General features: G+C 31.3%; 2 protein-coding genes across 3 annotated transcripts; both read right to left on the bottom strand.

The window, feature by feature from the left end:
* Positions 1–3,746: 3,746 nt before the first annotated feature.
* On the bottom strand, positions 3,747–14,554 carry LOC148271846 (G protein-coupled receptor 143-like). 2 transcript variants are annotated; one of them, XM_088240854.1, is made up of 8 exons: positions 14,407–14,554; positions 13,873–14,042; positions 11,216–11,309; positions 9,942–10,036; positions 7,719–7,897; positions 6,692–6,851; positions 4,666–4,833; positions 3,747–4,197 (listed from the first exon to the last, which is right to left on the bottom strand). In XM_088240854.1, exons 2-8 carry the CDS (start codon positions 14,023–14,025, stop codon positions 3,970–3,972), a joined length of 1,077 nt encoding a protein of 358 aa, XP_088096980.1. In that variant the 5' UTR covers positions 14,026–14,042; positions 14,407–14,554; the 3' UTR covers positions 3,747–3,969. The 2 variants fall into 2 exon arrangements, with proteins under 2 accessions (XP_088096980.1, XP_088096981.1); XM_088240855.1 differs by lacking the exon at positions 11,216–11,309 and having other exon boundaries at positions 3,821–4,197; positions 14,407–14,542.
* A 3,877-nt stretch (positions 14,555–18,431) lies between these two features.
* Positions 18,432–23,910, bottom strand: LOC148271845 (uncharacterized). The gene has a single exon (XM_088240857.1). It carries the CDS (start codon positions 23,772–23,774, stop codon positions 22,029–22,031), a length of 1,746 nt encoding a protein of 581 aa, XP_088096983.1. The 5' UTR covers positions 23,775–23,910; the 3' UTR covers positions 18,432–22,028.
* Between the last annotated feature and the right edge of the window lie 1,463 nt (positions 23,911–25,373).

The following is a 25,373-nucleotide window of genomic DNA, read 5'->3' as shown; positions in this document are numbered from 1 at the left end:
CAATAAAAAAAAGCTCTATTTAAACCTTATTTTTTTTTTCAAAAATACAGAACACAAATAGAAAACTAAATAACTTATTATTTTATGTAGTCTGACTTCAAGTTTCAGCGATTTTTCTGCTAGTTTATTTAAAATAGCATCCAGCATTGGATTTAGTTTTTGTTTAATTTTAGTTAGATTAGTTTCGTAGATAATTTTTTAGATGTCGTAAAACAGAAAAACTTATTTCATTCTCCGCAGTAGAAACAGGCAAAATTGTGACTTGAGTCAGCAATATTTGGCAGCATAAGTATTTTTTCACAATTAGCCAAAGCAGTTAAGGCATCTTTTGACCACTGGTCTTTTTCCAGTCTAGCAATTGCACTGTACCAAAATTTAAGTCCCACTTTCAGTTCATCAAGACGACTACCTGTCAAGTCACTTCTATAAAACATTACCATATCTTGAAATTATTTTATAGTAGCATCAGAAAGGTTGAGAGGATTTGTCGGTAACAAATTTTGAAATCCAACCTATAGTGATATTTATTTCTTTCAGATTAGTTATAAAACTATCTAAAAATGGTACATATATTGAAATGCAACAGTAGTCTATAACACTATCAACATTTATATTGCATCTTTTTGTTTGAGAAGTACGCGGCTTATTTAAAGGTTTTTTTTCAGCCCGTTTCCGAGCATTCAAGGAATAATTTATTAACAATGTTTTGAGTATGTCCAAACGTTTGTAGACAGGCTGGATTTCCTCCCTAAGGAGTTATTTAGATCTAAATTTGCGTATAAAGTGGCCACTTCAACCAGCCAACGACAGGTCGTAAGCCCTAGACTTCCGTATTTCCTTCTTAAAAATGTTTTCCCTCTCTGTTGCAACAAATAATTTCTTTTCTGCGTTTTGTCTCAATTTTTAAATTTTTTGTTCTGTATCTTCTGCTGAATTTGTTTTCTTTCTTAAATCAATATTTCGTCGTTGAAAAAGCTGACATAAAAGCTACTGACACAAAATACCCGATTTACCACCACCCATAAAGCGATGAAAAAATCAGTCTTCTTTATTAAAGAGTCTAACTAATTAATTTAGGTAATTAATTCATTTTAATTTGATATTAATTCTTAAATTTGAGGAGGGGTTATGACCCCAAAACCCCTTGACATACAATTTTATTAATAATTTACACCATATTATAATGTGCAAAGTACCTGTAAAATTATTGCTTTATTACACAAAATATTATTAAAACAATTAAATATTTTATTGAAAAAACAACTTTAAAATAAATATTTCACATTGAGCTTGTTGGGAATCAAAGTAATCTACATTTCCTAACCACACACTGATTATTTATTAGACGGCACATTTTATTTGGAATATTGCATAGTTTTAAAAATCACTTGCGTATTTCTAAGATTTAGTAAAAATTCTCATCATTCCCTTTTCTTTAGGGCACTGCATTGGTACACCAATCGCAGCGTATCTTGATCATTTTTGTTACATGAAGGTACCAGTCCAGGGACGAAATATTCTAGTGTAAAAACACCCTTTTAAATCAATATTTCGGTGCAAGAGGTCTCTCTTGCATGGTGGTCAAACGCGCTGACCATTACAGCACAAGGTGGACATTTATTTATATACACAAAAATTATACTAGACAGATATCTCAATAGAGACAAAAAAACTAGACATTAAAAACAATTATTTCATTTCAGCCTTGGAATTTCTAATAGATTAGCAACACTTTAAGTTATATGTATGTAATTAAAATATGATATTGTGTGATTTCAATAAAAATTCACAACACTTATGTAATTTATTTATAATTCATCAATTAATCATTCACAGCATGCAATTTACCTATTCTATTTTTTTATTTAGTCAAAAAAATTATGCATATTTAATCAATGCGATGCACTAATTTATGATGACAAAAACAAGGAAAAAGATAATGTAAATCAAAATTATTCCAATTTTAATATATTTTAGTTGGAATTTCAGTATCACATTTAGCCGCAATGTTTTTTTAAAGAAATATTTGCGTTTTTATGATTTACCCAAATATTTCGACTATGGGAGCCATTTTCAATGAGTTGTAATATACAAATAACTCACTTTCTGAAAAAAGGAATCAAGTTGAGGTTGATTGGGGTTCAACATGACCATAACTGAGTTTTAATAGGTTCATATTATTTATGTGCAATTTGTTATTTTACATCAATATCAGGTTATATATAGCAGGCCACCATATAGAAATGAAAATAATCACATTAAAGTTTTAATAACAAACCAGAAATTAATATTAATACACAGTTTTGAAGATTTTTCTAAAATAATGTGCCTTAATTTAAAAAAGAAGGCAGATAGAAATGGTCACAAACATTCTGAAAAAGTAAATTTAAATGCAAGAAAAATACATTATATAGTATATATCGACAGTAAAAAGAAATGACAAAGAAAAAAATTAATATTGATTTTTTAATTTTTTCAATCACTTCCAAAATGATGTAGCTAAGACAGGTCTTGAAACTATTGGGAATAAGTAGAATAAATATCATAAAAATTGATTTTAATGTAAACCTAAATGACAATTTGTAAAAACAGTCTAATTTTGTGTGATACAAATTTGATATAAACCCATTGATTTTATGGATGTCGTACAAGAGGGTTATTAATGTAAATGTAAAAATTTACATTCAATCTCCGTGGGTGTCAGCTCGTCCCTTTTTACCGTCGTTAAATATATGGTGTGATTTGATCAGTTTAGCTAACATACTAATATCGCTAGCCCAAAGAAACTGTGAGATAAACCCGAAATTTCCGATTTTGAGATACACATGTAGATATGTTAATAAATTAAATAAATTATTGATTTTAAATAATAAAATATTCATAATCTACTTCAAGTTATTTAGTTTAGTCAGATCCTTTGCACATCTCAAAGTCCGATTATCTCAGAACATGTTCTTCAAAAATATTGCACTGTTGCTTTGGGCTAGCTCTAGTCTAGTCTCAATACATTTATATTTAAGCAAAAAATGTTCATGTTGAATATAATTGAATCTAAATATTTTATTATTTTCCCTTATTCACATTTAACGATAAATAGGGCAGAGCGTTGGTACACCCAATTATTGCAATAAACCTCAATAATTTGTTACATGAAGGCAAGATGATCTGCTGTTCCGGATGCCAGTCCAGGAACTAACAATAAATACATTTAAATTAACATTTTAGAGTAGCTAAACATTATAAATTACTATCCCAAAAGTGGCATTATAAAATATTTTAATTGTTTGGGAACAACTTTTACGCATAGGATCTCCACTCAGCAGAAACTTTTTTTTCGCAGGATCCACGCATATGGATACATAACTTTCTTATTTTGAAAAAATATTTCACTTCCGATTGGACCGTTGATGAGTTGAAGTGAATATTATTGGACTAACATACTGGGACTCTTTTGTCGCCGACTGTTTCTTATAGGGACATAATATCTCCCCTGCCATTTCCTAAATGAGAGACACGATTTTGATGGCAATAGACGGCATAGCTGTGAACGTGTTAAAAAACTTTATTTTATAACTGATTTGACAAAAATTTTTGATTTAATTTTCTGTTCTAATAAACCATAATAAACATAGTTTTCAATACATTAAGCAATAACAATTCATATAGCAAACAGTAACATAGTGATGAGTATTTTTATAAATGTTGTAAGAAAATCATTATATCTATTATTTTTTTAAATAGATATATTTTTTTATTATTTTAATGCACCTATTTTGCTATCCAATTTGCTAGATAAAACAAATAATAGTTTAATTAGACAAATAACCTTAAAAGCCAAAGAAATCCACCAACCAAAAAAACCTTCCATATTTCCTCCTCTAAAATATTATCCATCTCTGTTGTGATTTGTTAAAGTAAATAATGTTTTTGACAAATTGTGACCTTTGAGACAATACTAATGACTTAATATTACATAGAAGAAAATTCATTTATGCTATTGATTGGATGGTCAGTCAGCCTAAGTCTTGATGGGGGACGATGACCAAGGAGAGGTGTTGTTTCCACTGCTGGTTCTACAGACTTTTCTCTACCCGAACAACAGTTTATATTAAATGGCAGTTTTAATTTCTGTGTTCCCGGAGTCCATCTTCTATAAATCAAAGCGTTAAAAAGAGCTTGCAGTGGATTCATCAAGGCCTGGAAAAATATTAATTGATTACAAAAAATGTTTTTATATATTTATATATATATATATATGGGTATCTGTGACAACCGTATGGGAGAGGACATTTTACTTTTGTGCCATCTTCATGTGGATGTTGATAAAATGCCAACTAAGTATATAAATTTCAGATTTTATTGTAAATGTTATTGCTTGACCATATTTTCTAGGATTGAAACTGACATAGCTGTTGGTAGAATGTAATATTTGTTTATAATGGCCTTTGACTTTTTGGATTTGTGAAATAACCAAGTTTGCTATGGATTATATGTTTATGTTTCATATGAAATTATTATATTTTATTCGGTCAAGTGTATCAAAGCTGCTGATTTTTTTTTGTATGTTCCTATCCTAGAATGGAAACTTTTTCAAATGCAATATGTAATGAACCTATGTTTATGGATAGTAAATAAAAGAAAGTACTATTAATAAAGTGAACTTACCATAATATACCACACAACTACTATAACTTTGACAGGTAATTCATACCAAAGAGTCCAGAGGAGCACTCCATTAATAATATTAGGCAACCAACACAGGTAGAAACATATATTTATCCAAACGAATTTTGTTCTGAGAGTGTGCATAAGATTCCATTCTTTACTGGTCACCTAAAGATATATATAAAAATAAATAATTAGGTATGTTATCTCAATAATAATGTATGAAGTAAACCAGCCAGAGAACGGCAGTTCTTTTGTGTTGACACACAGTAAAACTCCAATTATACGAATTAACGAGTTCCAGATTTTATTGCTTTTAAAATAATACAGCGGATTGGAATCACATCAAAAACTTACTTAAACATGTCCAGGGCCCCAATTACAATGGGAAGGTAACAGTTATCTTCGACTGTCTATAAAGAAAAACTGATATTTGTGTACAGAAATGAGTATATTTGCATGAACATTTAAAGCATGTTCGTCAGTAACCTATAATTGAACATGTTTAGAAGAAAACATTGTATGCATATTCTGCTTTTCATACAAAAAACTTAATTTTACTTTGTAGATAAAATTTAAAATAAATGACTCATTAATTTCAAATTGCATATTCCTATATAACAAACTTCGCAGTGTAATCTGGTCCCAGCAAAGTTAATTGATATTTGGCAATCTGGATGACTGGAGTTTGAATAAACGGAGTCCTACTGTATTATATTCCAAGTGATTTTTAAATACGATATTATGATATACACAACTAGCTCTCTAATTGTACAGCTGATCCTTACCTTCATGATGTGCAAGTGTATGGAGCCCTGTGCACTATTGTGTACAGATTTAAAAAAAAGTTGTGTTGCTAAAATAGATTCCGTGGGGTACATAACAAAACTTTTAATGTTAAATGTAGTATGTTCATAAACCTTTTTTGTTTGAGAAATGGACTAGAAAAGCCTCTACTTCTTAAAGCTATTGACAAAACATATCTTTAACTTATAGAAATGTATACTTTTGTCATTTTTAATGTATGGTGGAGTCATTGAGATATTAATACACATCGACATGCCCTGAGCCCTAAAAAATTATGACACTTAACTCATGCCCAGCGCGTATTAAGTCGTTCTTTGACCGCCAGCCAGGCGTGATGTTTAGAATCGAAACTAAAATGCTTGCTTGTGTCATGAAAGCGTGTAAAAACCTTTTGGTTTTTACATTGTAAAAAGGATTGTGTAACTTTTCATTAATAAATATTTGTTCATGAGTGATTAAAAAAGCTTGTAAAGCAAATATAAATATTATTTTTTGTAAAAGTCAAACTACGCCTAGCGGCGCAATTGTGAAGCTCTTCTTACTTACAGGGCTGCATTGATAGGAATAAATTTTTAAAATATAATAAATATGAGTCAATATTATTTTTGCATTCCCCAAAATCCAGTGAAAATAAATTAATGTGTTAAAATCATAAGGAATTTAAAGAAACAATCTGATTGGGATCCTCCAAAAATGAATGTTGATTGTTAACAATTTTTTTTTGTTTAAAGAAATAACCCGCTAAGCATCTTCTTTGGAGGCTTGTCAGCAGGTGGAAAATAGGATTTGGAAGGAAGTTATGAAAAATATACCACCTTATATAAAATACATACTTTTTTATATACCAAAAATGAGTATTCTTCAATTTTTGGTAGCATATTAAGAATGATCGTTGAATGCAGCCCTGGTACAAATATTAAACAAACTTAATAACTATGGGCACATTTTCATGTCACTACTTTTTGAAATATTTTACTCTATAGGGTGCATCTATGTATTATCAATGGGTGGAGTTAAACAATGTTTTTATTGTCTGCCAATCAACCTGATAATATTTCTTTTTTAACCATATTCTAGGCAGAGTGGTGTATGAGTTTTACTGAAATGACAGTTAGCCTATATGCAATTATAACTTTCTAGTTTTCTATGATGGATTCATAATAATCATGCCACTAGTATTCTTTATGAAGATTACATCGATTAAGTAAACAATAATTACCTGTGAGTAAGAAACCCAAATACAATTCTCCATATTTTTAGAAGAAATCAAGTAAATAATGGGATTGGCAATCATGACTACAGCAATGGGAAAATATGTGGCGAAATAGTTTGGTAGAACACGCAGGAGAGCTGACTTTAACGAGTGTAGGTTGTGGCAACTGTAAAGAAGAAGAAAAAATAGTACTCTATGTAAAACTACCAGATAAATTAATTTATTTTTTTGTTAATTGACAATTAGGGCGAATGACATTTTAACAAAATTTGTTCAGCGAATATTTTTATGCCAATAAATATTCATATTAATGCTAGCGAATTGGTTTTGGTAAAGGTGCATTATGGCGGAGGTTTAACTTTAATCGCAGTAAATACAATTTACAATGTGCTACTAATAGTCGTGTACAATCATTTCTTATTATAGCAACTTTTTTACTCCACCATTGTCCATTTATACAATTCATAGTATAGAATAGTTAAAAACATTTAAAAAAAGAAAAGAAGAAAAAATTGTTGATTGTAGGGTTTCCTTGTTCATCAGTACATACAAACAAAAATATGGGATACAAATTCTTATTTTGAAGCTATAAAAGCTCCTGATGTCACATATATATATATATATATATATATATATTTAAATTATTATTTGGAAATCAAACAGCATACATAATCATGAATACATATATAAAAAATATAATTTGAAGCAAAAATAAATCATACGATCCTGATAAATTACACACAAGAAATTATAAGCTTATTTTCAAGAATCTAAAATAAAAGCATTTAAAAAATCCTTATGAAAGAGGAAAAAGCCAGGTATCTTTCTTTTGTATACAGTTTCTGTTACAAAAATATAAACAGTAAAGTTTAGTATCATCAAAAATTGTGAGGCTGTTCTATTATTATTTCTGTCAGCCTTGGTAATGGATAGTGCGTTTGTTTGCCATAAAAGAGGTTGTCCTTTATAGCATTTCAAATTACTGCCGATGATATAGTCAACCATGTCATATTAATTAAATATGTAGACTTACTTGGCATTAGGATAGTAGAGAATTGAGAGACCAGAAGCAGTGAGAAAGGCGGGTAGTCCCCAGGAAACTGAATGATATGCGTTACTACGCCCATCCATACCTCGCAGAAATAGAGAAGTGTCTACTGCATAGCACAGTGTCCAAAGCCACGTTGCTGTGTAGAAATACTGAGTCCATGCCTGGTAAAAGTTTTTAAAGATGATTGATCAATTTATTACTAATTCAAAACCAAAAATAATAATATAAATTTAATATGTTTGTAGTAGTTAAAATTATTTGGATTAATCTCACTCACATCTAAAACAATATTCATTCATATTTATTTACTTTGTTCAATTATAAAATTGCCATCACAATTATAAAGTGCCATAAGGCACTAAAGTAATTGTATTCTTTATTTGATTATAGAAACATTTTCTTTGCTTAAACGTTTGAAAATTTCGGCTCAACCCAGTTTATGCTTAAAGAGCTCAAATATTCTTAGTAATACCAATATTTTTTTAATATACTATTGATAAATGATGAGAAATTGTGTCCGAGTCTGAGCAGATAAAGAATAGAGTTTTGGGTGTGAGGTAGAACCAAAATCCAAGATGAGTGTTTTCGACTCAATGGCAACTCTCAGAAAAAACTTCTGATAAAGAAAATCAAATGGATAAGTCAGTCCCTGGGTTTAGTGATTGGTGCATTCACCCGTGACGCTCGAGAAACCAGGTTTGATTCCTGGCAAGGTCAAAATGAAATATTTGTTTAAAAGGTGATTTTACATTTCAATATTTCACTGTTCCCAGACTAGCATCTGAAGTGTATAATTGATCACTCTACTTTCATGAAAATGTGATTGTGATATGCTACATTTGATGTACTAATGCAGTGTCCTATGCTTCATCAAGTGTTGGTGATGATAATTTTTTTAGTAAATAACACAAAAGTGAAAAATATACACTAATTACATAATATATAATATTATTTTCGATTTATTTATTTTTTACCTATTCAACTAAATACAAAAATTGTTATAAAACATGATTCTGGTTTTCGAAATGGGAAAAAGGCAATTTTATCAAAAAAAGCCACACATTAAAAAAAAAAAAAAAGACAAACAAGGTATTGTACTCGTATATACCTACTGAATTCTGTACAAAATGACTTTCGTTTTTGTTACACTTTGCAGCCATCTTGAATTTCTAGGATTATTAAAATTGAAAGAACGGAGCGTATTGGGGTGCTGAATACCTATTTAGAGTCAGAATTTGTCAGTTCAGCAGCCATATTTAATTTCTAAAGCCCTTCTCCAATTTCTTTGAAAATAGAAATCGGGGGGCTTACTGAATACAAATTTAGTCAGAATAATACAGTTCGGTGGAATTCTTGCCAATTTCATTCAAAATTTAAATCAGGAATTGATTGAGGTACTGATCTACCTTAAGCTTTTTCCACTTCTATAAAAGGCTTTAGATAGGGTATTTGTCTAAAATAATATAAATATTACAAAAAAAAATATTGTCCTACTTCTCCTATTCGTAAATAATAAAGACAAATTAATAAAATTTTACGAACTATCATATTTCCACCAACAAAAAATAAGATATCCATATATAAGCCTACAGACTTTTCCTTAGGCAAACTATGGGTAATTTAAGATATTGTTAGTAATTGTGTTTCTTATTTTTAGCAGTGTAAACTGATATTAAAAATAACGTTGGAGTCACAGAAATTGTCAACGAACACCTACGTTAATTTGTCTATTTTGTTGATTAAATGTTGATATTATTGTTTCTCTTTATATGAAACATTTGAAAATATGCTAATAGCATAGTAGAAATCAAATATCCTTATTCTTAAGCCGCTCCAAATCTTGATGGTGTGATGAAAAACATTGGTTTTGGAAATTAGACAAAATCGTTCATAGTTATCTGGTAAATGAAACTCATAACTGGTATTACTAAATTCAAGATCAATTGCATATTACAAATGAGAGCGTCTGCATGCTTGGCATCTGGTTTGGTAAGGATAGACCAAGAAAGTAAACACCATCCGCCGAGATGACTAATTTTGTAAACAAAAAATGTAAACAAACTTGATTTGCAACTGGCAATACTAGAACAAAATATATCAGCCTTATCCTCAATCATTAACATATTCTGAGGGGTAAAATTATGTACATATACTTAGGCACATTACAAGTAAAGTTTCGTGAAGAAATTATGTTTAAAAACTTACAGAAGTTATAGCACAGAAGAGTACATTAGATGAGTCATCCTCCCTTGGTATCATGGTTTTGAAATTCATCCATAACGCAGAGCGTACCATTACACCTGAAATGGTATGGTTCCAATTATGCCATTGCCAATGAGGATAGTGTTTGGGGACAGTGGTCACGCTCATGCTTGAAGAGTTAACAGAGCATATTACTTTTCATTAATTACTTTATACATTTTGTAAAATTTACCATTCTGCTTATGTTTAAACTTTAATTAAGAGTTTTGGTTTCTTTAATTAAAATTTTACTTTTTCATTCAAAATATGATAGCCTATGATTTTTTCCATTGGGGGATTGATGTGATAAAATCCAGACTTATCTATGAAAATTTGGAAATACTCAAAATATTGTTCATTTATATATAAAATAAAAAGTATTAAACAGATGACGGTAGAATGCAAATCTAAATATCGCTAGCCCAAAGCAACAGTAAGATATCTCTGAAGAACCTATTCTCAGATAATCGGACTCTGAGATGTGCAAAGGGTCTGAATAAACTAAATATTATTATTTAAAATCAATCATTTATTTAACATATTGACATATCTGCATGTGTATCTCAAAATCGGAAATTTCGGGTTTATCTCAATGTTGCTTTGGGCTAGCGATATGTTGGCATTATTGATGTTGTATTACTCGTTTTATTTTTTAACATTCAACATTGGAATATCTAAGAGAACTATGCATTCCAGATCAACTAGCTGACAAACATCTTATGCTTAGATCAGCTACATTTACGGCGAGATAAAAAGTTATTATACCTCTATACAAACAGCGCACTAAATTCGGTGAAGGCGCATTTGCGTTCGCAGGCCACTTGTTCTCTAAATTATTTTAATAAATCCGTAGCTTGTGATAACAAAGTAAATTATTTTACTTAAATTACAAATTTAAAAAGTTTAACATACAAGTTTAACACACAAGTTTCACAAACATCAACAGATGAAAGGATTGAAGGAATATAGATGTTCAAATATAGGCAGAATGGTGAATGTTACACAGTGTGTAAAGTGGCCACTTAAACCAGCCATTGACAGGTCATAAGCCCTGTAGATGCCTAGACTTCTATATTACCTTCTCTTAAATGTTCTTCATCTCTGTTGTAATATGTTAATAAAAAATTTAAATTAAATTTACTAATTTATAAAATCACTTTGTAAGGTGCTCTTGAGGCATTATATTACGAAAATGGCGGTATATAAGTTAACCATAATTATAATAATAATAACATTACCCAGCGATGCCAAAAGATCGGCAACAGCTAACCATATAATGATTTGTCTTCCTCGAGTACTTGGATTTCGTGTTAGTTCTTGTCTGGGAAGAATCTGTGTTAGAAAGATAAGAAACAACTAAAACAAAGATGGCCGAGAATAACACAAATTTCTACATAGGTAAAGAAGAAAAGTCACATCCGTTTCCACTTAAGTCTTGATTATCAAATCTCACAATAAATATTCAAATTTACAAGTTTTCCAAATTTTCTAAATTGCATTAATTAGATATAACATTATGTTACCAGTAATATAAAATAGGACATAACATAATTAAATCCACTGTCACACATTCAGGTGGACAATAGGACATTAAAAATCCAATGTACACATAAAGCTGTTATAACACCGTTGGGACATATAATAAGGTCTTTTCACATTTTTTAATTAAATTTATTTTTAATAAGCAAACAATTACAACGGTAGCTATATTAATATTTTGTTCATGCGACGTCGGATAAATTTTCTACAAAGGTTTAAAATATGCATAAGCGCCCGAAAGTGAGATGTTGCACGACCCGTGGGACATACGGCACGTGTGACGTTTTGGTGCCAAACTTGTACACAATGTTAGAAGCGTGGTCGACGGTCGTGATGTCAAAATGACGTGATGCTAACTGCGGGCTGTTTTGTATGTGCTCATTTTAAACCCAAAAATTATAAATGAAAACTTGTTTTGAATACATATTAACTTTATTCCCGACATGTGAAAATACCCTATTACATATTTTTTAATTCAATAATTAAGTTAATCGCCCAAGGGCAAACACAGCACGCATGGTTTGCATTCATGGGTTCAATTTATCCCCTTTTTTTAACAGAAACCTATCAAAGAATGCTTTTAACAAAATATGTACATTCAAGTCGTTAGCGGAAAATGTCATGATTTTAAATGTGAATAGTCGAATTCTAAAAATACATTGGAGTCAGCGTCTTCTGATGAGGAATATTTTTTTATTGTTTTCAAACTTTAAAAAATGTTGCATGTTAGTTGTACATATTATATTTCTTTTTTTTTTATACATTAAACGCCCATAGGCGTAATATATAATATCAATTTGCTTATATAATACATAATAAAGTTTATGAACAATAATAGGTAGCAGCTATACAAAGGTTTCAAAAATAAAGTAATAAAAACATGTTTAAAAAAATACAATAGAAGTTATTTAAAAGTACGCAATTTACTTTTTACAAAGTGTAATTTAATATATAAAAGAATAAAACCGAAAATAAAGAAATAAAAAATGCACGCACATATTTAAATATGTATACAAATATAGAAAGGTTATTTCATCAATATAATAATTGAGTAGCAAAAGAGTGACTAATTTAAACATTGTTTTTTTACTTACTTATTATATTGTACTTGACATAATTTTTTATTTAATTAAAGCGGGCGAAGTATAAAATATATCAAAAATATCGCTAAATTTATTGGTATTTAGATGTTATCGCACTAACGGAGAGAACTGAGCATAATTTGTTTGAAATGATTTTGTGTGGAAAGTACATCTAAGGCTGGTGGTCTTAAATGGAATCCTAAAGTTTATTTTATTTACCAAGCATGGACAATCTCTAATATTATTTTCAATATTATGTAGTGTGACAACACCAGCTACTATGCGTCTATTTGAAGGCAAGGATATATGCAATTTTTCTAAAAACAAATCATACGATATCTCAGAAAGGGGTAGACCCATCTTATAGTTTACATATCGTAGGAACTTTCTCTGGACTCTATCTAAGTTATCTTATAATTATTATTGTAAATAGGTGACCAGATGTGAGATGTATATTCTAAGAGACCTCACCAGTGAGCAGTACAATAATTTAATTTCATTAATACTGTTAAAATGTTTCGGATTTCTAATGACAAATCCAAGAATTTCGATTACTTTCTTTGAAATCATTTCACAGTGCTGTGAGAAAAAAGAAAGTTTTCTATCAAATATGACGCCAAGATTATTGATCGATTGTGTTATAGCAGTATTATTTATATAATAGGTAGATACTATTGGACAGCGTATGCGATTGAAAGACATGTGACAACATTTTTTAACATTCAGATATAATCGATTTGATATACACCATTCACCTGATCTATCAATATTAGTCTATAATTTTTTTATTTGTTGAAAATCATACCAATCTGATGAAGTCGCAAGAGTGACGAAACCATCAATTGGTCTACAAAACCAATTGGGTAAAATGATGAACCTGTCATATAATTAAATTTGTTTATACATAATTACATTTTTATTTTGGCACAAGAGTTGTACTTGATAAATTAAAAATGTTGATGATTTGACAGGTACCCGATGCTTTGTTTTCTAAGAAAGCTTTGATTATTTCTGTACCTCAGAGGCAGACAGATGCAAATCCAAACATCAAATGTGCTAAAATTTTGCTAAAATATTAATCTTTTTTGAAAATCAACTGCGAAATAAAATAAAACTTGAAAATGCTTTCTTTGTATCCCTCACTGCAGTTTAATTATATTGTGATCAATCAAACATGAATACACGGTCAGGACTTATATATTTTTATACTTTCCCAATACAACAGTGTTAGTTTAAGAAGGGAAATCTATGTCCCTCCAGATCTCTTATGTTACCTGATAGAGAGCTCCCAGGACACCAACTATAGAAGAGCAAAGACATAAAGTATTGTAGGAGTCGGTGTTGAATTCGTCCATAACCATTACGGCCATATCTGAACCATTACGAGAATGGTGGCAGCAAAAGGTTTGTATAGTTGGATCGGCCATTATTCCGTTAGTGGATACTGTAATAAATAAAAAATTACACTATTGAATCTAAATCTGACAATTGAATTTCTATGACATTTGCTGCCTTATGCGTAGCCTTTCAACCTTTATCATTATAAGTACACAAACCTATTGGACACGGATGAAACATAATACTTCTTGATGATCATCAAATTTAACAGTTATATTAATTTGTACTTATATATTTAATAGATCTATAAGTAATGAATCAAGAAAATACTGTGCTACCCACAAAATACTAACATAAATTTGTTGCAAGGATGTCGTCTACTTATTACAAAATCACTTGTTAGTAGGTAGATTTCTTATTAATATATTCTTAAAGGAAAATTATATGTGATATTTAATGGTATTGCTAACCTTTTAACACAAAAACATATGTTGATAATAATTTACAATTACATGTTCCGTTTGTAACTATATAATCATGGTAATAATGGGTGATATAAATGTATGCGAATGTATGTATGTAAAATAAAACTTTGTTTTTATCAGGATTCACTTGACATTTGACAGTTGAGTTTAAGTGTTACCAATGTATTGTCCGAGATATAATAAAAATGAAATAGGCACCTACTCACTACTTACAATTTACAACAAAAATATGTTTTCAAATTTTCTGCTTTTGGTTATTCATTTGAATTGATTTAACCTAGTATTTTCATAATTATGACACGTTTAAGAAACCCTTCACAAAGCATGAAATTTCACAAAAATGAGCCGGGCACAGGGTAAATTCTATGTGTATTCGGTCGGTACTCAAAGTGTTAATAGCTATCACTATCAAAAAGATTTAAGTAATATTTTTTAATTGCGACACTTTTGGTTTTGGTACTTTTCGTTTTTAAGCTTATCGGGCAGTTCATTAAATTCGGAATGGCCAATATTTTCCAGAGACTTTTTCTAAACTTCGTTGAGCGAAATTTAGTAACATGAAGATTTTTTGAGTTACGCGTGTTATAGTTGTGAATGTCACGATTAAATGTGTATTTTAAGTTTGTGTGAGAAGGAAAGTTTATGATATTTAAAACAGTCTTGGTGATGTCATGTAGTGGCATCGTTGTTTAATTTTGGGTAATTATTTTATTTTATTATGCCACTATAAAAAATTACTTAGACTTGATTAGCATTCACGATGGGGTCGTATCAAAACAATGGAAGTAGACTGAATGTTGCTTAACTGTCATCTTATATCCGTGGTAAAACTATTTACCTATAAGCGCTCTTTTCTAAATGATATTGACAACATTAATAAAAGGGTATTGCGATGGTTTGGACACATAACAAATAATGAATGTACAACGAATACAGTGGAAAAAATGTTTAAAAACAACGAGGAAGTACTGTGCTACGGGAATTGGTCATAAAAAATAATTTCTAACTCGCAGATAAAATTTTTGTAAATGTATGAAAAAATATATTTATATAAGTTAAAGGTTCTAAACATTATCTTGGCTGAACGAATTTTTTTTTACACAATAGATGGTTGAAAAGGCTTCAGAATCCCAATTAGAAAAATGTTTTTATGTTTTAACTAAAGTTTATTATGAATTGTGATAATGCAGCTAAGAATGAAAAATATTTTAAAGCCGTTCTACTCGTGTTCATGAAAAAAAATGAGACCATAATATTATGTATCCTATATGATACATTGCCAAGAAAAGGGTTGGTAAAAATGTACGACTTTGAAACATCACAAGTTTTTGTGAACAATAACCAATCAAGTAGGTATGTATAGCGTTATTGTGTGTTGTGTTGTGATAGGTTTCCGGTTTCTGGATAGCCGTTTTGTTAAGTATTGTATTTTGACAGCTCGGGGTTTTAATTTTGAATGCCAGAACAACTCACTGGCGACGATGACTCGTGACGTCACGGGCGGAGTCATTTTAAAATTGCAAAACTTACATACTTAATTAAAATACGGTACATACGTAAAAATATTTTTATAAATATTTTGGCTTAGTTTGACAGTCGAAAGAATTTTTTTTAATCCACTGAACTTCCTCATTACGACGCGTAGTTACATTTTACTGATGGATTTAAAAAGCAAATATGGCCGAAAAAGACACGATGAAGTTTAAGAAAAACTTGAAGATGGACGATATCTGTGTAAATAAAAATGCACAAATGAAAAGTTAACGAGGTGTGTATCTGTATGTAGATAAAAATTGGGAGAGTTGTGTGGCATTCTATTTTCTTTGCCCTAAAAAAAATTATGTTTAAAAAAATATATCAAAATTGCGGTAGAGACGTCATAAGAGCAAAATTTTTAGTTACTATTTTTTTATCGTTTTACTCATTAGTGTTCATTATTTTATTATTAATTATAAATATACATATATATATATATATACGCGTATATATGTGTATGCGTATATGTTCATGTGTGTATATGTATGTATGTGTATGTATGTATGTATGTGTATGTATGTATGTATGTATGTGTATGTATGTATGCTTGTATATATATATGTATATATATGGATGTGTGTGTATGTATATGTATGTATGTATGTTGTATGTGTACATTTAGATACATTTTTGTTTCATTTTTCATTGTTTTATATTTGCTTACTATTTCTTCTTCTTCTCTTCCTTCCCTATTTTCCCAGCTTTGTTTTTTTATATTTTTGTTTCTATATGAAACCCATCATTGGTCTTGTTATTTGTTGTTATTATTTATGTATTGTTTATAACTGTGAATATGTTGGTTTCAAAAATAAATAAAAATAAAAAATTTAAAAAAACCTTTCGGGGAAACGGCGTAATGGTTTGTTTGTATTTAGGCTTTTGTATTTTAAATTTATTATTGTAAATAAATAATTGATTACAAGAAATAAGTAAGCACATTAATTTATATGGCTTATTTAGAGATCTAGGTACATCACAATCATATTACAACGAGCGTACTTTCAGAGTACAATCTGGATTGTTTTTCTTCAAAATTATATGTAGGTATAAGTGTAAATTTTTAATTTTTGAGGTTTAAATGCAAAACAATCATATTTGTCACATGCTTGAAAGTGTAAAAGAGAAGTAATAAAACGTTAACCTAGCCAGTTTTTCAAGCAAAGTGAAACTTTCAAACTCCCATTTCTCTAAACTACAGCATTTGCATGTGCAAAACTACTCTCAAGGTGCGAACGGAAGTAAATAATGCTATGATCCTATTACTTATCGGCACTAATTATGTAGGTGCAAAAGAGGGCTCAAAACAAGAATTGCTGCCTAGAAAAAATAAGACAATGTTTTTGCGTCCTTGTAAATTTACCCAAATAGTTCAATTTCGGGGGTAACTTTCGACGAGTTGTAGGTAGCTATTGACATTTATTGCAACAGAGGGGGAAAACATTTCTCAGAAGGGAAGCCTCGGCATTTTCGGAGCTTATGGATCTGTCATTGGCTGGTTCATAAATAATTACTATATACACCGGTAACATTCACCACTCTGCCTATGTTTTAACATCCATATTATTTAAATTCTTCAGTCTGTTAACTTTTACGAAATATATGTCAGAACGGAAACCTTTGTTTATGTGGATGAGATTCATAGTATTTCCTGGCTGAATTATTTCACCTACCAGGCAATGGCTTAAAACACTATTCAATTTTCATAGGTACCTACTTCTTATATTAGTTTGTTTAACCAACAATATTTTTAGTGTGTCCAAATGCTTGAAGATCCATCTGGATTCCACCCCTAGAAGTTATCTAGATTACAATTTATTGCAACAGAGAAGAAAAACATGTTTGAGAAAGAAATTTGGTAGTCTAGGCATTTACATGGCTTATTTATTTAGACGGCTTACGCCTTTAACAAAGTATAAAATAATAATAAAAAACAATTTTAACGAAACAAAATACAAAACAAGTGAAAAAAAATTAGATACTCGTACATAGCAAAGCTTAGGGTCTAGCGCAGTTTTTAAAGTTACTTAAAAACTAAAGTTTATGTCTGACTCGCTCGAACTTAAATTCTTAATTTTTGGTCAAAACTTATGTAGCTTCCATTGATGTAACGAAGCTGATTATTTTATGATTAATTTAAAAATAATGAGTTACAAAAAAAAGTCCTGATAAAACCTTGCAGAAATTAAAAAAAATAATAACAACTGATCAGGTTAAAAAAATTTCAAAAACCCATTAAAAAATCATAATTCGAAAACTATGCAAAATCGCGAAACACACATGGGGGTAATTCGGATACCCCCCAATATGAGGCACCTACATTTTTACCTTTGGACATCACTTCTCCGGCGCTCCGACCACCTGTATGTAATTATTACATTCCCAGGAGTTACTGAAACTCAATGGGCAGAGCGGTGTTTGAACCTTGGACCTCTGATTCATGAGTCAAATTGATTAATAATAAAACAAAATATGCATTACTTTTATAATATTTATTTTAGGGCTTCTAAAAATACACTTTTACGTCAATTATAAATATCTACTAAGCGATACATTTTTTATCTGCTTATTGTAGGGTATCTAAAACTGGGCCCCAGTTACAGTGAGATGTTAACAGAGTTATCTTCAACTGTCTCTCGAAGTAAACTCAAAATTTCCGCACGAAAATGTGTAAAGGTAGTATAAAAAAATAAGTTTATTCGTCGAAAAACTTTTAATTGAACACTATTCGAAAAAATAAATACACATTTCCGTACGGAAAAATGGATTTAAACTTCCCGTTGTAATCAGGGCCCAAGATAGTATGACCGTTTTCAAACCACTGCAAAAAACTGCCCGGCCCGATAAAATAGCAGGTGGATTGACTTTTAATACATGTATAATAATTTATTTTAAAAATATTTTAATTATTAATTGACAGGTAAACACCCGAACCAGTACAGCATGAGACAGCTCAACTCGATTTCATTTAGAAAAATTCTCACTCGCGAACAGAAACTAAAGAAATAAAACGAAAAAAGAAAACAATATAATAGCCATAGAATTAAGAATAGTCCAGAAACCGCATACGCACATCAAACAGAAGGCGACTTAACTACTCATAAATGATTAGGTTTACATTTTGACCCATTAGTTTCTTTGTAGACGTCGCTCAGTACACAACTCCTGATTTCAATTCAATTATGCCGTGTTGTGTCCTTTGTGAAAAGTGTAGAAATACTGCTAGGATCGTAAAGAAACAAAATGCAATCACATTTCATGTTTAATTAGCTAATGAATGTGTTTATAACAAATGCATTACTTAAAAATGAAATTATTTTTCCACTTGTCAGATTGTTGAAAAAACAAAATGGAAATTTCGTTATTGTTGCCAGGGTAGTATTTTTTTTACCCTACTTTGCTCATCTAATGAGAGAACTAATGAAAATTTTATCTCGGATTAAACAACTCTATCGTGGACATTTGACCGACATTATCTAACATCAAATATTATTTAATATGATATAAAAATATCGTTTTATGGAAAATAAAATTTGTTTTTTATTTTAAGTTTAAAGTTCATTAATTCAATTACTCTTATTATATGACCCTTTACTTATCTACTCTGTTGTGTCAATTAATATTTACGCGTGCACAATAAAATTTTAGAGAAATTAACAGATTGCTTTTTTTAAATCTTACATTTGTGTTACAATTATATTTTTTCCTATCGTGCAACATTGCGCGGCGGCATCACGAATATTCAACACAGTCCGATATATTCAAATATGATTCTACGCTCCTTCTGGACTTTTCTTAATTCTATGATATTAGCTTAGCACCCACCTATCCTTATTTTACCGGGCCGAGATGGATAGGGACAATAGTGTGAAACGGGCCTAACAGGGACAGTTATTTTTATTTTATTTTATTTTATAAACATAAACGGCAAATCTGCCTTTTACAAATATTTATAATATTAACATATTTGGCTTAATATATATATATATTTTTTTAAAACATGAATCCCTTACCAAGATTTATAAAATACAAAAAATTAAACCAAAAATTTTACAAGATTTATATTTAAAAAAATAACCTAATAATTATACAGCATATTCAGTAGAAAGTTTTATAAGTACTGTTTCACATGGCAAGGCAAAGTGAACAAAAAACTGTAAATATATATATTATGAAATGCATGAATAAATCAATATAATTACCATTCACCATCTTTGAAAAAGTTCAAATGGTTTGTTCTACAGGAACAATACCCTAAACTAAATATATCAGATACGTGGGAATACCTAATGCCGAGTTCAAGTCTATTTAATACGGCGTTACAAGTATACACTGTCCGTGAATTGTCGCTACAAAACGGTGGCACCTGTCTAGCCATTCTTCCAGGCAGTTGAGGATAAAAAAGCAAAAGAGGGGTCATTTACAAGATGGGCTGACCAAATCGCAGACTAAAGATATGTACTGGACCAATTAATTAATAATTTGCGACGCCGTCGCGTCGGTGCCGCTCTCAACTCTACTCGGGACCTCTGGACCGAGAGGAATACAGGCATAGCATAATGTAACTGACAGCCCCGGAGACCACGAAGCTCAGCACTAAGCGAGACGACGAAGAAGAATAATATTTATTGAGATTCATAAAACCTATTTATAACATTAATAGTAGAGTTATTTTTATTTATTTTATTAATTTTTCACGCCCATAAGGCTTTTACATACATAAAAGTTATATAAAATATGAGTATATAAAAAACATAAAATTTTAAAAATACAATATAAAGCAGCAAAAGATAGAACAATGTTTAGAAGTAAAGTTGGTATAAAAAAAAGATGAATATAAACAACATAAATTTAAAAAAAAAAAAAAATGTAAAGAAATAAAAGATAGAACTGTGTTTAGAAGTTTAGTTGGTATTAAAAAAAATATATATGTAAAATATTTTTTAAAATATTTTTAAATAAGCTAAAAAAAAGCAGTTAAAGGGTATAAAGCAGCTAGGTACATAATGTTATAAAATATAATATGAACAGAATATTAAGTTCTATTTGATATGGAACATTTACATGGATATTTAAAATTTACAAGACTCACGTTAAAGACATCGTGTTGTTAGCATATTGCTTCGCGAGTACATGCATCCGCATTACTGGGTTATGATATATTTATACTTAGTTATGATAATTTTAAAGTATAAATATTATGTGCCAGTTGCACCACAAAAGTTACTTAAATCGTTGTTGTGATTTTATAAAAATAATCAAAATGAGCTATTTTAACATGTTTTTTTCATGCACCCATTTAGTTCATTTTGACGAAAACACAACAATTATTAATTTAATTAAAAACTTTTTCGACTTATTTTTTTTTCTTGCATCTGGCCCTTAAAACACCTTTAAAAAATAAAATAAAATCTACATACCTACTAACATTGTTGTTTTTATCTGAAAAGAGGAATAAAAAAATCAAGTAGTAATATATTGTAAAATTCAAATAAGAATATTATATTATCAAACTGCGCAACTTATTTAATCATTATGTTATTTACTAAAATATATATTTACACTTAGGCAATTTACACGAGCATTAGTGTAAAAAAATAAGTTATAATATAATATCTTGTTTATTATTTTAAATTTTGTACCCGAACTCATTACCTACGTAGATAATTAAAAACGATATGTCATTCTTGAATGAACCGAAAATAAAAATAAACGTTTATCTTAAATTATGTTAAATATAAATAATATTGATACAGGTTATGGGATTCTTCCTAATTCATTTTTGAGGATTATTTTTTTAACTTTAAGCACTTTGAAACATATTTAACTTTCATGTCAAAATAATTGATCTTAAAGAAACACTTTTTATTCTATAAATTGATAGTTTCATTCTAAAATATCAAAAGAAAAATTTGTTAGATTATTTATTAATATTTAAATTGTTAAACAAATATTTTTTCTGAATATTTAAACATATCCAACCATATAGGACATAATCAAATTAGCTTTTTGCGATTTTGTAAGTAATAATAATTTTTACTTTATTGAATTGAATTTGATAAGTAACGATGCGTTTACGGATTAATCACAGGTGCACTTGTAGATGAATAATTACTATTCTCTTGGGACAAAGTAGTTACAGCACTCGAACTAGGATAAAGTTCAGAGGAATTAGAAGGCATATCAGAAACGGTCGCAACTGTTGTATTGAGAGTGAGTGGCGAAATCGTAATAGGTATCACTTCGAGATTCGGTGATGGCGTAATTTGTGACAGAGGGATGACTTTGAATAAACCTTCGTCGGTTTCGTTTGCAACCATTCTACAGGGAGGAACTATAGGGTCATAAATGTCCATTGGATTTGAAGATGTGCAGTTTAATTTCCCTGGAAGCGGCTGCGTTGCATTCCCGTATAAATTATTTAAAAATTCACACGAGATTTTTGTTTCCTCCGAAACTCCCTTCCTAACAACTCTAATGATGCAAGTGTCTCCTTTAGAATTCTCAACTAACGGTTGCGTTGAAGCGTTACTGATATTGGCATTTGGTGCAAACGACGTAGCAATTTCACACGGGATTCCAATTACGTCTCTTCCATTAGAAGTTAACAAGGTGAGAGTGCAATTCGAAAGTTCATTGGCAGGAACGACGGATGAATTGTTAGTCTTTTGGGTAGGATTGTGACGAGAATGGTAATGGTGGTGGTGCACAGGACGATCGTACGAATCGTAATTTCGATCGCGATAGTCGTGATGATGGGATGCAGACCTTGCCAGATTCCAAATCGACAATCCAGTCAGTAAATTGGTCAAAGTCGACCCTGAGTTCGAATGGGATATGTATGTCGGATTGTATCCTCCCCCGAGTCCAGGGTGATATCCGCTCGAATAAGGCGGCGGGTTGTATGCACTGTACGCTGGAGGACTCTGGTGGAAGCCCCCGTAAGCTGGCGGACTCGGGTGGAAGCCACCGTAAGCTGGCGGGCTTGGCGGGCTTGGCGGGAAATGGCTGTACGCGGGTGGATTAGAGTGGTGGATGTTGGGAGAGTGAACGCTATACGACGGAGGATTCACTGGTGGAATATATCCGCCATGGGCTGAAGGGTTGTATCCATTATATACGGGAGCATTATTAACAGGTTTCACATTTGAGCCGCCAAAAGCCGCGTGTCCGACTCCAGCGCCAGATAGTCCTCCGCTCACGGGATATGATGGCACGTTGCTCGGTACATATGGTTTATATCCAGATCCCGACCCCGACAGTCCACTGCTCGGGGGGTAAAGGTGAGATCCGGAGGGACCTTGGGGATAGTTTGTACCGCCGCTTAATCCTGACGATGGTGGATACGCGTGAGATCCAGACGAGGATGGCTGCCGAGAAAGGCTTCCCGATAGTCCACTACTAGCTGGGTATGATGGTGATCCAAAAATTGGTGGTCCCTGAGGATGAGAATTCAATCCGGCACCCGCGTTTTTCTGGTGAACAATATTACCTGACAAGCCGCTGCTTGATGGATACAAAGGATTTGGTTTTCCGATATTGGTATTCCAGCCGATAGGTTGGCGATTGCTCGATGCATGGTGCACGGGTAGCTCTGGAGCAGACGGTTTTGGTTTACTGTAACTCGGGGAGGGTCTCGCTACCGAATGCGATGGTTTGGAAGAAGAGTAGGAGGGTTTAGATATTGAAGACGATGGTCTACTCCACGACCAAGAATGAGAGCTTCCCCGTGACCTTCCACCTCCACTGGACCTCCCTGAATACGCGCCATTAAAAATCACGCAAAACAAAATGCACAACGTCCAAACGACACTCTTCATTTTAGAAAAAAATACTAATGATACTCTCAATCTGTTAGTTTTAAATTAATAGCACAGATTACACGAATCCCAACGTAAAAATGACCAATGTCTTTAGGTTTCTGTAATCGACTGACCTAAGACGTCTCTTTACCGTGAACCGTTAGGCCGGTCGATTGTTGGTCTGCTGGCCGCGGCCGCTGGCGGATATAACATTCAAGAAGATAAAAAAAACTCAGTAGCGGCCACTTACAATTCTTTGAATATTTATTGATTATTTGCTTGGCCAGAGGAAACAAATGCCACATCTAGGTACCCTAAAACTCCAAAATATTTAAGGATGTTCCGAATACTTAAGATTAATAGTATGTATCTTTGTCTTACAGAATCTCGGATGACTGTAACAAAGTGCAAAGATTTATCATTTGTTCCAGGGTCCACGTTGAAAAGAACACTTTATGAGAAAAACAAAATAACTACATTGTTTTCAAATAATAAAACGTTTAGGTTGTTAAAAAATTGGACCATACGTTTTAACGATTTAGGTTATAATGACTTGTATCTGCATACATAAAATATTACTATAATATTACAAATTAAACAAGAGATATAATTTTTATGTCAACAGGTTCTTTTTACATGTCTCAAAAATGTATGCCTCTTTATAATTTTAAATACTAAAATGTACATGTTTTTATTTCTGCTGCGAATAAAAAAATTGGAAAATCTTTTGCTTAATGCTCTTCTTGATACTTGGCGATGGGAATCTTTCCCTTCAAGGAGGGTTACTTTTCTTTTTTTTTCTTCAATCCGTCAGCGCTTGAAATCTTCTTGGGTTATCCCTGATCACTGGACTAAGCAGTTTTTATCAGGGCATGGTAAATTTAATGAGATTGTTTGTGATATTGTTGATTCCCCGTGCTGCTGCGGATATCCTAATCAATCTTCTGAACACATCGTGTGGTTTTGTTCCTTTTTCCCTCTCTATAATTAACGAATGGAGCTTCTCGCTACTATTCGTGGCCTTGTTATAGGTCCTGTAGGATATGTAAATCTGGTGGATTCCCAAAAGAATTTCAAGGCTGTTAAAAAGTTTTGTAATAGTTTTGGCAAATAAATCACGTCTTATCAATTTAATCCTCCTTTTCTCAATCCAATGAAGTGCATATTCCCATGCATTGGATCGGGTTGTGGTCCCCTGGCTAGTGGTTTATGGATCAGACGTCCGAGGTTCGAACCCCACTCTACCCCAACTTCATTCCCATTTTCTAATGGTGAGTTATTTACAACTCGTTGAAAATGCCCCCAGAATCAAAATATTTTGGTAAATAATAAGAACGCAAATATTTCCTTAAAAAATAATTATTTACTTCTGGATTACCTTCTTTCAGCAAAAATATGCTAAGGCTACCAAATTACAGAGAGCTCCTTCAGGCAGCTTTTCTTGTTCGGCAACGAGCAATTTTCCACGTATGTGGGCACCACCAAGTAGACTTATGTCCTCAGAAGCGGTTTGCGGTATGTGGTGAGCAAGCAGAACCCATCAAAAGAACTTTTTGAAAATTGTTAAGTTCTAGATGTGTGGCAGCTATTTGTTAGAGGCACTTGTGAAATTCTTGA

This window comes from Micrasema longulum, unplaced genomic scaffold, assembly GCF_059751315.1.
Source record: "Micrasema longulum isolate JH-2025_06_02 unplaced genomic scaffold, ASM5975131v1 h1tg002625l, whole genome shotgun sequence".
Taxonomy (NCBI): domain Eukaryota; kingdom Metazoa; phylum Arthropoda; class Insecta; order Trichoptera; family Brachycentridae; genus Micrasema; species Micrasema longulum.
The sequence above is the reverse complement of the archived record's forward strand: the minus strand, read 5'-3'. Positions and strand labels throughout refer to the sequence as shown.

Excerpts from the sequence above, each read along its gene's own strand:
- LOC148271845 (XM_088240857.1), bottom strand. The coding sequence starts at position 23,774 with ATGAAGAGTGTCGTTTGGACGTTGTGCATTTTGTTTTGCGTGATTTTT.
- LOC148271846 (XM_088240854.1), bottom strand. The coding sequence starts at position 14,025 with ATGGCCGATCCAACTATACAAACCTTTTGCTGCCACCATTCTCGTAAT. Across the intron at positions 10,037-11,215 it reads CGATCTTTTGGCATCGCTGG|GTGTAATGGTACGCTCTGCG; the intron begins GTAATGTTATTA and ends ATACCATTTCAG. Across the intron at positions 4,834-6,691 it reads TTTGGGTTTCTTACTCACAG|GTGACCAGTAAAGAATGGAA; the intron begins GTAATTATTGTT and ends ATATATCTTTAG.